Raw genomic sequence first — 12,877 nt, 5'->3', positions numbered from 1 at the left:
TGTTTCTTTCTTCTTTCTGATATAAAAGGCTTAACCTCTGAGAATTCTTGGATACTAGATGTATTTTCCTTTCAGCTAATCATGTTTAAGATAAGAGTTGTCTTACCTGGCCTTAGTCTTCCTCAGCCACACAGAGTCCGCCGCCTGTGTCCGGACCGACTATAAGGCTAGCCATTCACCATCAGGTAGACCTGACAGACGGACCTGATCAGGTGTACCTGAAAGTGAGTGGCTGGCCTAAGCATAGCCACCGAAGGGTGTACGACAATATACCCTTTTGTCCAAAATAATTTATCCTACCGAATAGGACTAAAATATACCTTTACCCCAGAGCCCGAACGTTCGCCACGGGCGGAAATCAAACTCGCGGTCTAGAGCTTACAAGGCAGACGCGATAGGTAACAATCTAAATATTTACAGGTGTAAATCAGACCTATGCCCCCTGTTGCGTAGCCATTGCACTTCAATATCAATTATCGTGACCTTTCCCTAGTACCCAGTAGCCAACGAGTGTGGTCTTGCACGTTGTCCAAAATAAAGGGCTTTAGCTCTGGAATACCAGGTCGCTCGCACCGCATATACCCTTCCTCCCTCTTCTAAACTCAAGATTCCTTATTCCGAGTTCAAGATACCACATCCTATCCAGTCCACTGGCTACACTTTTATACATCATATTTTAAACTCGTCCATTCATATCTTTCATAATATTTGTATGCAAATCTACTAGTACTAGGTCTGATTTACACTTGTAAATATTTAGATTGTTATCGCGTCTGCCTTGTAAGCTCTAGGCCGCGAGTTTGATTTCCGCCCGTGGCGAACGTTCGGGCTCTGGGGTAAAGGTATTTTTCAGTCCTATTCGGGTAGGATAAATTAAGGTATATTCTATTCTACGGTCTGGCTGAGGGACTATAAACAGAGAGTAGACTAGTCCAAATTTCTTTATCCTATATCAATAGCGGTTGAGTGCGAAGGGCATCCACACGGAAAATTTTATTTGACCTCAAAGCGATAACTCTAAAGCTGATTGAGAGGCCGACGACAAACGCCGACCCCATTTGAACATGAGAAACACTCACACTCACTCACTCACTCACTCACTCACTCCGATGGCGTATTAGGGATATGTGAATCCCGTGCCGACCAGACTACGTAAACTCATTGAAGTTGTAAATGATTAAACTCATATGAAGTTGTAAATGATGCGAAAACCTTCATCAGAAGACATGATGTTGTATATGATCCACTCGACCCCATGGACTGGAACCCGATGCACTGATGGAAAGTGTTTTTCGACGAACTTGTCCCTTGTCCCAGGATCGTATTGTATTATTCCGAAATGCTGACGCTTCGGTTCTTGTTTCAGACAACATCTCCTTATGGACCCGCACACACGCAAATGTTCGCCCATCACTATACCTTCTCCTGGGGGTCACACTTCTCCACTTCAGCTCCGCCTGCAACAAGCCATGGGAATACTACTACCTAAACGCAATGGGCGACGAATTCAAACAATTCCTGACGAATTCAAATAGTTAATAATCATAATCACTAGGTATTTTAGTACCTACATCTTCCTTATTTTATTTAAGTATAGGTACCTACCTACCTTTCGAATCGAGTTAAAACCTAAACGTCACTTCTTTCATTCATCTACCTATCTAACAACTGAGATAACAAAGTGTTATAGGTATTCATATTTGAGTAAGGTTCGATTAATTGTAGACCTGTCTACCTTAATTGTGAATAATATCCCCCCAAAAAATACCACTTCGTGGCATAAAAAAAGACCCCGCCAAGTCGTTCCTCCCAAAATAAATCAAGTGCCCAAAAAATAATAACAACACTCCATCCACACCGAAGAAAAGATTAGATATCAAATTCTTGTACCCGCCTGTTTAATTCACTTTATAATTTGGAGTGCTCTCCTCCTCCACGTAGTACCTATCCTTTCTTTCCCCTCATTGCACTCCTCTTTCCTCTATATACCACTTCTGCTTCACTGCCATTGGCGGCGTCCAATGCTTTTGGCAATGCATTGCCTAAATTAATCTACTTTCATGGCCCAACACGCACATTCAATCCATGTTGTTTTCCCGTCATTTGTAAGTTGATCTCTCTACACTACCTGAAAACGGCTGCTATTTTCTGTGGCCGGTATATATTATCCTCTAGTAGCGCGGTCAAACTTTCTTGACTTGGCGGGGCGGAGCGCTACCGCGCTCCTTAATGTGTACTACTTTTGGATAATAGCTTGTGGGGGGAAACATTGCGAAAAACATACCAGCTATTGCAATACTAATTGTTTTTGATGTAGAATGCAATATTGTTTGAATTTAGCAATCAATAGAGTACGTACCTATAAAAGACGATTTTCCTTGGAGCTCTCTCCCATAACTTTACAACAATCCCATCGGATAACTTTGTAGTCTAAATTCAGTGATTATTTTAGCTAAATCTTCTTTAGGTATGATTTTTTATTTTAATTATTTTTAGTTATTATGTAGGTAACTATTATTTGGTATGTGCTTCACTGAGGATCAAACCCGTAATCCTGGATTGCAACTTTGGATTTTGTGAACTATTTAAGCGTTTTTTATTCTCCTGGATTTTTGTTCCAATGCAATAAGAAATTTCCAGAGTGGTTCTCAGCCAGCCAGCCAGCCAGCCTAGTTATTAGCTTGTAAGCAATAGGTCATGAGTTCGATTCCCGCCTTGGGCGAACTGTATCCTAAACTCCTAAACAGATAAGGTTTGTCCTCTCAACGGCTTTCTTCTATCCTGGCCTCCTTCTATCTTCGCTTTTGGGACGATAAGACCTCAGCAGTTACAGTTCCCTCTATCAACCCTCTTTAAAAATAAATAAATAATAATAAAACAACAGATCACCCATTGATTTGAGATCGTTCTTGTTTTAGACAACTGCTTACGGGTCTTCGAATTCTCCACACGCGTACAATGTTCATCCATCCCTACTTCCTGAGTGTCTCAATGACAATATTTCTCCAGCTCTGCTCAGCCTGCGACAAAGGTTGGGACAATCACGACACGAGTCCGACGGAATTGACCAACTTTGTCAAGTACCTACACACGGGGACGAAAAAAGTTCTCTCAAATCACATCTACTCCGAAAATCTAACATGTGATCATAATGTTTCGCTGTGAAATTTCTACGTCATGTCACTTCAATTCCAGTTATAGTGTTAACGTCATCTGATTTGTTGAAGAGGTTTGACAGAGGGAACTGGGACAAAACGGAGGTTTTATCGTCGCGAAATCGAAGCGAGAAAGAGGACAAGATACGAGAAAGAACGGCTCCTAAAATGAGCACCTACACACGGGGACGAAAAAAGTTCTCTCAAATCACATCTACTCCGAAAATCTAACATGTGATTATAATGTTTTGCTGTGAAATTTCTACGTCATGTCACTTCAATTCCAGTTATAGTGTTAACGTCATCTGATTTGTTGAAGAGGTTTGATAGAGGGAACTGGGACAAAACGGAGGTTTTATCGTCGCGAAATCGAAGCGAGAAAGAGGACAGGATAGGAGAAAGAACGGCTCCTAAATTGAGCCTTGACATGACAATTAGCTCCAACCATAGTACCGACCCTCGCAGAAAATCAAGAAATTGAGCTGAGTATTTTGAGCTGTGTACAGAGGTTGTTTCTTTCTTCTTTCTGATATAAAAATGAGCCTTGGCATATGACAATAGCTCCGACCATGGTACCGACCCTCGCAGAAAATCAAGAAATTGAGCTGAGTATTTTGAGCTGTGTACAGAGGTTGTTTCTTTCTTCTTTCTGATATAAAAGGCTTACCCTCTGAGAATTCTTAGATAGGGTAAGTGTACCATTTATTCGCCCACCTAAAAAACGTACCATTTATTGGCCTACCTGCCCACATTTATTTTTCTAATTTTTGTTTTTATGACTACAATTTTTGAATAGCACTGGTTCGATAGCAGTCTTTAAGCCCTTTCTTTTGATGAAATTGGATCTTGAAAAAGTTCGTCCAGTTCAGACTTATGTGGCGTATGGTACAGGTGGGCCAATAAATGGTACGTTTTTTAGGTGGGCGAATAAATGGTACACTTACACTACCAAAGGAAAGGAAAAGCACTGTTTCTCACTGCATATAAACCAATCATAGACTTCCATCGTACTACCAGCCTCACGAAACTCACTAGGGGGAAAGCTTCAAAATCCTATAATAAATGGAATAAAATGGAAAAGAGGGTTATTATTATCGGCCCGATATTTTCTACACGGCAACCTCGGATTGACCTCAATCCTGAGACAAAATATGAATCTAATTAATAATAACAATCTACGGTGGTAAAACTCGACCTTATTGTGCAGCCACTCTACTACTCTAGGCATATGGGAATGTATGGGTCTGTGTCATAGCATGATGTATTTTCCTTTCAGCTAGTCATGTTTAAGATAAGAGTTGTCTTAACTGGGCTCAGTCTTCCTCAGCCACACAGAGTCCGCCGCCTGTGTCCGGACCGACCATAAGGCCAGCCATTCACCATCAGGTAGACCTGACAGGCGGACCTGATCAGGTGTACCTGAAAGTGAGTGGCTGGCCTAAGCATAGCCACCGAAGGGTGTACGACAATATATACCCTTTTGTCCAAAATAAAGGGCTTTAGCTCTGGAATACCAGGTCGTTCGCACCGTATATACCCTTCTTCCCTCTTCTAAACTCAAGATTCCTTATTCCGAGTTCAAGATACCACATCCTGTCCAGTCCACTGGCTACACTTTTATACATCATATTTTAAACTCGTCCATTCATATCTTTCATAATATTTGTATGCAAATCTACTAGTAAATAGTCATGTTCTACTAGCAGCCAACACAGGTTTGCTAGATATATCTGAATTTCCGAGTACAGTAGAACCTCGATTATTTCAACTAATTGGGACCGAGGGTAGTTGAAATTATCGAGGTTCTGTATAGAAGTTGAAATGATCAAAGTCGAATTCGAACACTTTATGGAGATTTTTTCAGAATACTTCATTGACATAGGATTAGAGTCCCTTTTTCCCAGCAGTTTCTTCGTTTGTTCAAAATAATATTAATAATAATAATGTAAATGTAAAAAAAAAATGTAAATGCAGTTTTTTTGTGTTATTATGTCACAACTTTGGTGCTCACTGCAGCATTTGTAGGATTTTCCCAATATCTCAATAATCCTAAAATTCAATGTTTACCTACCATGCTGGCACCGGTCGCTATGCGCATTTATATGTCATAGCTACTCATTTTCCTCACGAGGCTGAGTGGGCCCCGCAACAGCCAGTCACGGAATCAATCATTTGCATGATACAAATTTCTTGACCCCGCCGGGAATCGAACCCGGGTCTCCCGCGTGCAAGGCGAGCGCAGTGACCGCTACGTCATGGGAGCTGACTTGTCTGACCAAATGTATGCTCAAGTTTGGGATTGACATGAAACGAGGATTTCCCTATACCTGATACTCAAGGCAACCTCGGATTGACCTCAATCCTGAGACAATCTACGGTGGTAAAACTCGACCTTATTGTGCAGCCACTCTACTACTCTAGGCATATGGGAATGTATGGGTCTGTGTCATAGCATGTCCATCCCGTCCGTCCCTCATCAGATCGGCAAGAAGAGACACAATACTTCCCATTCAGGTGCTGCGTCAAAACGAGAACACCAGAACGTGTTCAAAACGAGAACACCAGAATTTTAGTCGGGGACGAGGACTTGTACGCTGTGGGCCTCGCCTTGATCGAACAAAACCTGCACACGTTGGACTCTCAAAATGTCCCCGACTAAAATTAATATTTCATTTCCGTTCAAAAAAAAAAAAATCACCTATTCTTAAAGTGCTGAATCGCTTCCAGAAAGGGGCCCATGTTATATTTGCTACTTACTTTTGGAATCCCCCAGGAAGGCCCTTATTTCTTCCCGGGACCGAGTCAACTTAATCCCGTCCCTGTCCACATGTCGTCAGTTTAAGGAAATGAAGACCTAAATGCTTTTAGCGCTCGACTGCAAGATCTCTATGATTTATGGACCCAGAACTTGCATCCTTCTTGCTGATTTCCATCCGACATTCTTGGATCGTGAATATTTGGATGAGCGAGAATAAGCGTTCCCACTTTCTGGGAACGAGTCAACTTAATCCCGACCCTGTCCACATGTCGTCAGTTTAAGGAAATGAAGACCTAAATGCTTTTAGCACTCGACTGCAAGATCTCTATGATTTATAAACCCAGAACTTGCATCCTTCTTGCTGATTTCCATCCGACATTCTTGGATCGTGAATATTTGGATGAGCGAGAATAAGCGTTCCCACTTGTTCGAAAATAATCGTGTCGTGTGTAAGTGGAAACACTCTTATATCAATTACATTTTTTACATTGCCTGCAAGACATTGGGGGGAAAAAATCGTGTGAAACTCAAGACAAGTGGGAACGGGCCAGAATATTCAACGAAGACAGCGGCGATAGCACTTTGAATGTCTATCGTGTTCTGTGGATAATCCGAAAGTAAAAATAAATCGGATCCAGGTAAGGCAATCCAAAATGCTCTGTTTTTTTTTTATTTATTTTTTTCCCACTTGTCGCTCGAAAAAAATCGTGTCGTGTGTAAGTGGAAACACTCTTATATCAATTACATTTACATTGCCTGCAAGATATTGGGGAGAAAAAATCGTGTGAAACTCAAGACAAGTGGGAACGGGCCAGAATATTCAACGAAGACAGCGGCGATAACACTTTGAATGTCTATCGTGTTCTGTGGATAATCCGAAAGTAAAAATAAACCGGATCCAGGTAAAGCAAACCAAAATGCTCTGTTTTTTTTTATTTTTATTTATTTTATTTTATTTTTTTTTATTTTTTAGCCTTATTGACTCGCAGGTACCTACCTAGTGCTGTAAGTATGAGAGAACTTCTACAAAAAAATCTTACACCATATCACTGCACGGATAGAGCCAGAGCTAGTACCTTAGCGACAAGTGCGTCCCCTGAACACCACTTTACCGTTCTGCTTGAAGAACTGGTACTCCGACTTGACCCGCTTGGCCATCGAAAAATGGTTAAACTCCATCCGTCTCACCCAGCATACTAGCATGTTCACCTCATAGTCGTATTCACACACCGTGCGGAGTTCCTCCTCATTGAGATGGTCACGCATGTATGCCTTGAAATCTCGCTCGCAGGCGGACTTGTCGTTTTGGCACAGATCGCCTATCTTGACAAAGTTGGTCAATTCCGTCGGACTCGTGTCGTGATTGTCCCAACCTTTGTCGCAGGCTGAGCAGAGCTGGAGAAATATTGTCACTGAGACACTCAGGAAGTAGGGATGGATGAACAGAACATTGTACGCGTGGTGGAGAATTCGAAGACCCGTAAGCAGTTGTCTAAAACAAGAACGATCTCAAATCAATGGGTGATCCGTTATTTTATTTATTTTTAAAGAGGGTTGATAGAGGGAACTGTAACTGCTGAGGTCTTATCGTCCCAAAAGCTAAGATAGAAGAAAGCCGTTGAGAGAACAAACCTTATCTATTTAGGAGTTTAGGATACAGTTCGCCCAAGGCGGAATCGAACTCACGACCTATTGCTTACCTAGGCTGGCTGGCTGAGAACCACTCTGGAAATTTCTTATTGTATTGGAACAAAAATCCATGAGAATAAAAATCGCTTAAATGGTTCACAAAATCCAAAGTTGCAATCCAGGATTGCGGGTTTGATCCTCAGTGAAGCACATACCAAATAATAGTTACCTACCTATTACCTAATAACTAAAAATAATTAAAATAAAAAATCATACCTAAAGAAGATTTAGCTAAAATAATCACTGAATTTAGACTACAAAGTTATCCGATGGGATTGTTGTAAAGTTATGGGAGAGAGCTCCAAGGAAAATCGTCTTTTATAGGTACGTACTCTATTGATTGCTAAATTCAAACAATATTGCATTCTACATCAAAAACAATTAGTATTGCAATAGCTGGTATGTTTTTCGCAATGTTTCCCCCCACAAGCTATTATCCAAAAGTAGTACACATTAAGGAGCGCGGTAGCGCTCCGCCCCGCCAAGTCAAGAAAGTTTGACCGCGCTACTAGAGATATAATTATACGCCACAGAGAAAGTACGTAGCCCGTTTTTCAGGTAGTTGTAGAGAGATCAACTAGCAAATGACGGAACAAAATCGGGATTGAAAACAGTTGAGTGTGCGTGTTTGGGGCATTGAGAAGTAGATTTTTAATTGTAAGTTAGAGCATTGCAAAAAGCCATTGCACGCCGCCGCGCCAAATGCAGTGAAGCAGAAGTTGAATATTAGAGGAAAGAGGAGTGCAATGAGGGGAAAGAAAGGTAGGTACTACGTGGAGGAGGAGCACTCAAATTATAAAGTGAATAAAAGGCGGGGTACAAAATTGATTTCTAATCTTTTTTGGGGTGGGATGAAGTGTTGTTTATTTTTTGGGCACTTGATTTATTTTGGGAGGAACGACTTGGCGGGGTCTTCTTTTATGCCACGAAGTGGTATTTTTTGGGGGGATATTATTTACAATTAAGGTAGACAGGTCTACAATTAATCGAACCTTACTCAAATATGAATACCTGTAACACTTTGTTATCTCAGTTGTTAGATAGGTAGATGAATGAAAGAAGTGACGTTTAGGTTTTAACTCTATTCGAAAGGTACGTAGGTACCTACCTATACTTAAATAAAATAAGGAAAATGTAGGTACTAAAATACCTAGTGATTATGATTATTAACTATCCCAAGAGTGGACAACTACTACAACTACAACTGGGAGGAGTGACACAACATAGAGTTCTTTGGAGGCAAGCAGTCTGGTCGGCACGGGATTCACATATCCCTAATACGCCATCGGAGTGAGTGTGAATGGGGTCGGCGTTTGTCGTCGGCCTCTCAATCAGCTTTAGAGTTATCGCTTTGAGGTCAAATAGAATTTTCCGTGTGGATGCCCTTCGCACTCAACCGCTATTGATAAAGGATAAAGAAATTTGGACTAGTCTACTCTCTGTTTATAGTCCCTCAGCCAGACCGTAGAATAGAATATACCTTAATTTATCCTACCCGAATAGGACTGAAAAATACCTTTACCCCAGAGCCCGAACGTTCGCCACGGGCGGAAATCAAACTCGCGGTCTAGAGCTTACAAGGCAGACGCGATAGGTAACAATCTAAATATTTACAGGTGTAAATCAGACCTATGCCCCCTGTTGCGTAGCCATTGCACTTCAATATCAATTATCGTGACCTTTCCCTAGTACCCAGTAGCCAACGAGTGTGGTCTTGCACGCAGGAGGTCCCGGTTCGACTCCTGACAGGTGTTGAAAAGATGTATGACTTTTAGCTCGTTGGTATCGGGGTCTAGATTTCTAGAGATAAGGAAGGAGGAGGAACTCTGGATATACGAAGCAGACAAACACAAAAGACAATCATGGCAGTGCAATAGTCCTAAACAAAAATGGACGCGGCACACAACGGATAACAAACAGACACAAACGAACTACAAAATGGTAAATAGGTAGGTGGTATCTACGGCTAATTTAAAAAAAAAAAAAAAAAAAACGGTAAGAACTAGAGACTTGAAATTTGGTATGTATCTTTCAAATGTAACAAGGATGTGACACGAAACTTTTGGTTAAGACCGATGCAACGCTTGGCGGAATTTTACCGCTCTTTGGCGGTTTTCGGTGTAATTTAACAAAAGATCCAAAAGTGAGGGAAGGCCCGTTTTCCCTATTCAAATTCAGACCTCCTTTCGGCTCATGGTTCATGCATAAATTCAGTGGTTTTCCAATTTCTATGAGAAAATCCAAAAGTGGGGAAGGCCCGTTTTCCCTATTCAAATTCAGACCTCCTTTCGGCTCATGGTTCATGCATAAATTCAGTGGTTTTCCAATTTCTATGAGCGCCTCGTATTTTTTCTAAATTATGCAATATGCAAAGCATCAAGAATTTTTTCTCTCTTTCCAAGCAGGCTTCTTCTTCCCTCCCTTTTTCCTCTTTCTTCTTTTCCTTCCTACTCCTCTCCCTTCCTCTTCTTTTCCTCCCCCTTCTTTTTCATCTTCTCTCTCTCCCTCCTTCCTCCCCTTTTCCTCTTTCTTCTTTTCCTTCCTACTCCTCTCCCTTCCTCTTCTTTTCCTCCCCCTTCTTTTTCATCTTCTCTCTCTCCCTCCTTCCCCCTCTCTCTTTATCTAGTATCTGTACGAAAAGACAATAAATTCACTTTAGAAGACGAAAACGGCTGACATTTTCACTAATCCCCCCTCCCCCTGTCACTATTTTCTTCCTTATTTCACTTGTTCTTTGTCAGTTGTCACTAATATAATAACCCATGTGCTAGCCCATTCAGCATTATTTCAGCTTGGAAAGAACACCTGCCTTGTAAGCTATGTAGATCGCGGGTTTCATTTTTTTTTTTTTTTTTTTTTTTTTAACAAATAGGTACCTACTTTATTTTTATTTGAACATTCATGCATAAAAAGGTCTTAATAGAGTTATCCATAACCAAGGATGAGGTTTGTTCTCAGAAAGGCTGGCTTTCTCTCATCCTGTTCGATTTCGGGTCGACACAAGATTTTGGGTCCAAATGAGTCTTTGCGGAGTCCTTTTTTTGTTTCACTGACCTACCTCGTGTTTCATTCTTCTGTTTCACAGCTTCCTGTGCGTGGGTTGGTGACAACGTGAGTGTACCGTCCTCAAATCAGACTGCCGCCAAACCGCAACCCTGTCGGCGGACCACCAAGTGTGGCGGAGAAATACAGAGGTGAGTTTATTTTATTTTTTAGCATTGAAAATTAAAAAGACAGTTCAGATTCGACTTTCAACAAAGAAAATTTGGTGAGCTTTCAAGAATACTCAGATTCTCATCATCAGACCAAAAATGGCGAGAGATACTACGAGCGCTGGAGACGAAGTGAGAGTTTACAATAATTACCTATTTCAATTTTATTTCTATTTTTTAGAGTTTAATTGACGTCACTGTATGAAAGTTCCTTTGAAACCAAGTGAAAAAATAAAAAGTGAAATTTTATAAATTGGACAGGTGGAGGCAAAAAGCCACATTTCGACATCTCGTGCGGGGAGACAGTTTTTTTTTGTGGTTTCATAGAGGGAGAGCTGGTCTTACCGTCCCGAAATGGAAGGAAGAAGGAGGATATTTATGACGGAAAAAACGAAAGGGAGCCTGAAAAAGAGAACTACGTATACTTAGGTACTTGTTTTCTAGAATTTGTTTCTTGATCAATAGCTGCTCTTCTTCTCCTCGTCTTCCTCCTCCTCTTCCTTCTCCTCCTCCTTCTCTTCCTCATTCTCCTCCTCCTTCTCCTTCTCATCATCCGCCTCCTCTTCCTTCTCCTCCTCCTCCTCCTTCTCCTTGTTCTCCTTCTCCTTCTCCTCCTTCTCCTCCTCCTCCTTCTCCTCCACCACCACCACCACCTCCATTGTTTTCTTCATTTTGTTTTTATTATTTCTCTTCCAGTCAGATAACATTTCTTCATAAAAATACCAATCTTTCTAATTCACTTGACTTGATTCGATACAAGAGAGAGAAATACCTACAAATCATACTCGTTCCAATTTCATGATGATGGATGAAACAAAATAATAAGTGGAAGGAGGAAGAGTGAGGTGGAGAGAGAGAGAGAGAGAGTGAGGGGGAGAGAGAGAAAGAGTGGAAGTGAAGAGGAAGAGAGGTTGAGATTGAGAGAGGGCCATTCTCTTGAAAATAAAAGAAAGGAATAAGAAAAAAATCGGAAAGAAAAGAAAACATAAAGAAGAAGAAGAAACACAACACAAACAGGAAGAAGAAGAAAAACAAGAAAAAGTAAACCATAGGGAAAAGAAGGGAAACTAAACTTCAGAAGAAGGAAATTCAAATACAAGTAAGAACTGCATAATTATGTAGACATAACTACCAAAGGAAAGTAAAAATGTCAGATGTTTTAATTTTTCAAAACTAAGATACGACAGAGAATCCTTGGCAAAACCTCCTTCTGGCAAATTACCAATTAGAAACTTTCCTCTGCAATTCGTAATTGAATTCGAGAAAGATAAGAGAAATTGTCACGGGGAAGAAAAATGGTCGCACTCAGGGCCAATTTAGGGGGCGAGGATTTACCACGTAAGGTATGCACGTAGGTAAAGGATAGATTTCATTCTGCCTCTGTTGTGTAGTGGTCAAGACGTTCGCCTGATAAACAGGAGGGCATGGGTTCAATGATTCAATCTCGTTCCCAGCCGAGGTATTTTATCCTCAATATAATTTGAGACTTTGGCCACAGTAAGAGTAGTAGCCTACTGCTAGAGTAAAGGGACTTTTCAGTCCTATGCGAGCCGTATAAATAAGCATCACTATTGCTCGTTAGACCGAATCGGGCCTTTGGGGCCCGGGGGGGGGGGGGGGGGGGGGGTCCTTTTCCTGAGTGAGTTATTCAGTTCCCTAAAACACTACGACCTTAAGCTGTATCCACATTCCACACATGGTCGACGCCGTCGATCGATGTCGACTGAAACCTTACACTGCCTTGACGACATAGATTCACCTCGTCGTCAATCGACTAGGTATGTGTGGCCACAGCTTTAGAAATAATTGAAAGAGTTGCTCCTTTAGGTCAAATACAGGAGAGGACATCATCCCTCCGGAAAAAATGTTTGTACTGATGTCAGTATGTTTTCGTTACAATATTCATATACATACGAGCATGTATACAATGTACAAACATTGTTAATCATGTACCTATACGGGCATGTAATCGACCTACGTATTTGATGTTTTTTTTTTTCTTCTTCTTCTTCTTCTTCTTCTTCTTCTTCTTCTTCTTCTTCTTCTTCTTCTTCTTCTTCTTC

At 41.1% G+C, this 12,877-nt stretch overlaps 1 protein-coding gene and 1 long non-coding RNA gene across 2 annotated transcripts in view; one reads left to right on the top strand and one right to left on the bottom strand.

Annotated features, from left to right (window-relative positions):
* Positions 1–6,810: 6,810 nt before the first annotated feature.
* LOC103523187 lies at positions 6,811–7,966 on the bottom strand. The gene is made up of 2 exons (XR_003395334.1): positions 7,614–7,966; positions 6,811–7,405 (listed from the first exon to the last, which is right to left on the bottom strand). It is a non-coding gene; the product is annotated as an uncharacterized LOC103523187 (long non-coding RNA).
* Positions 7,967–12,109: 4,143 nt separating this feature from the next.
* LOC103523346 (calcium/calmodulin-dependent protein kinase kinase 1-like) overlaps positions 12,110–12,877 on the top strand; it is a 48,150-nt gene continuing 47,382 nt past the window's right edge. Inside the window, exon 1 of the mRNA XM_026832911.1 lies at positions 12,110–12,152. Within this exon, the coding sequence (XP_026688712.1) occupies positions 12,110–12,152 (43 nt within the window). The remainder of the gene's footprint in view (positions 12,153–12,877) is intronic.

Source organism: Diaphorina citri, unplaced genomic scaffold, assembly GCF_000475195.1.
Source record: "Diaphorina citri unplaced genomic scaffold, Diaci psyllid genome assembly version 1.1 scaffold83, whole genome shotgun sequence".
Classification (NCBI taxonomy): Eukaryota; Metazoa; Arthropoda; class Insecta; order Hemiptera; family Psyllidae; genus Diaphorina; species Diaphorina citri.
Note: the sequence above shows the minus strand (reverse complement) of the source record. Positions and strands in the feature narration are given on the sequence as shown.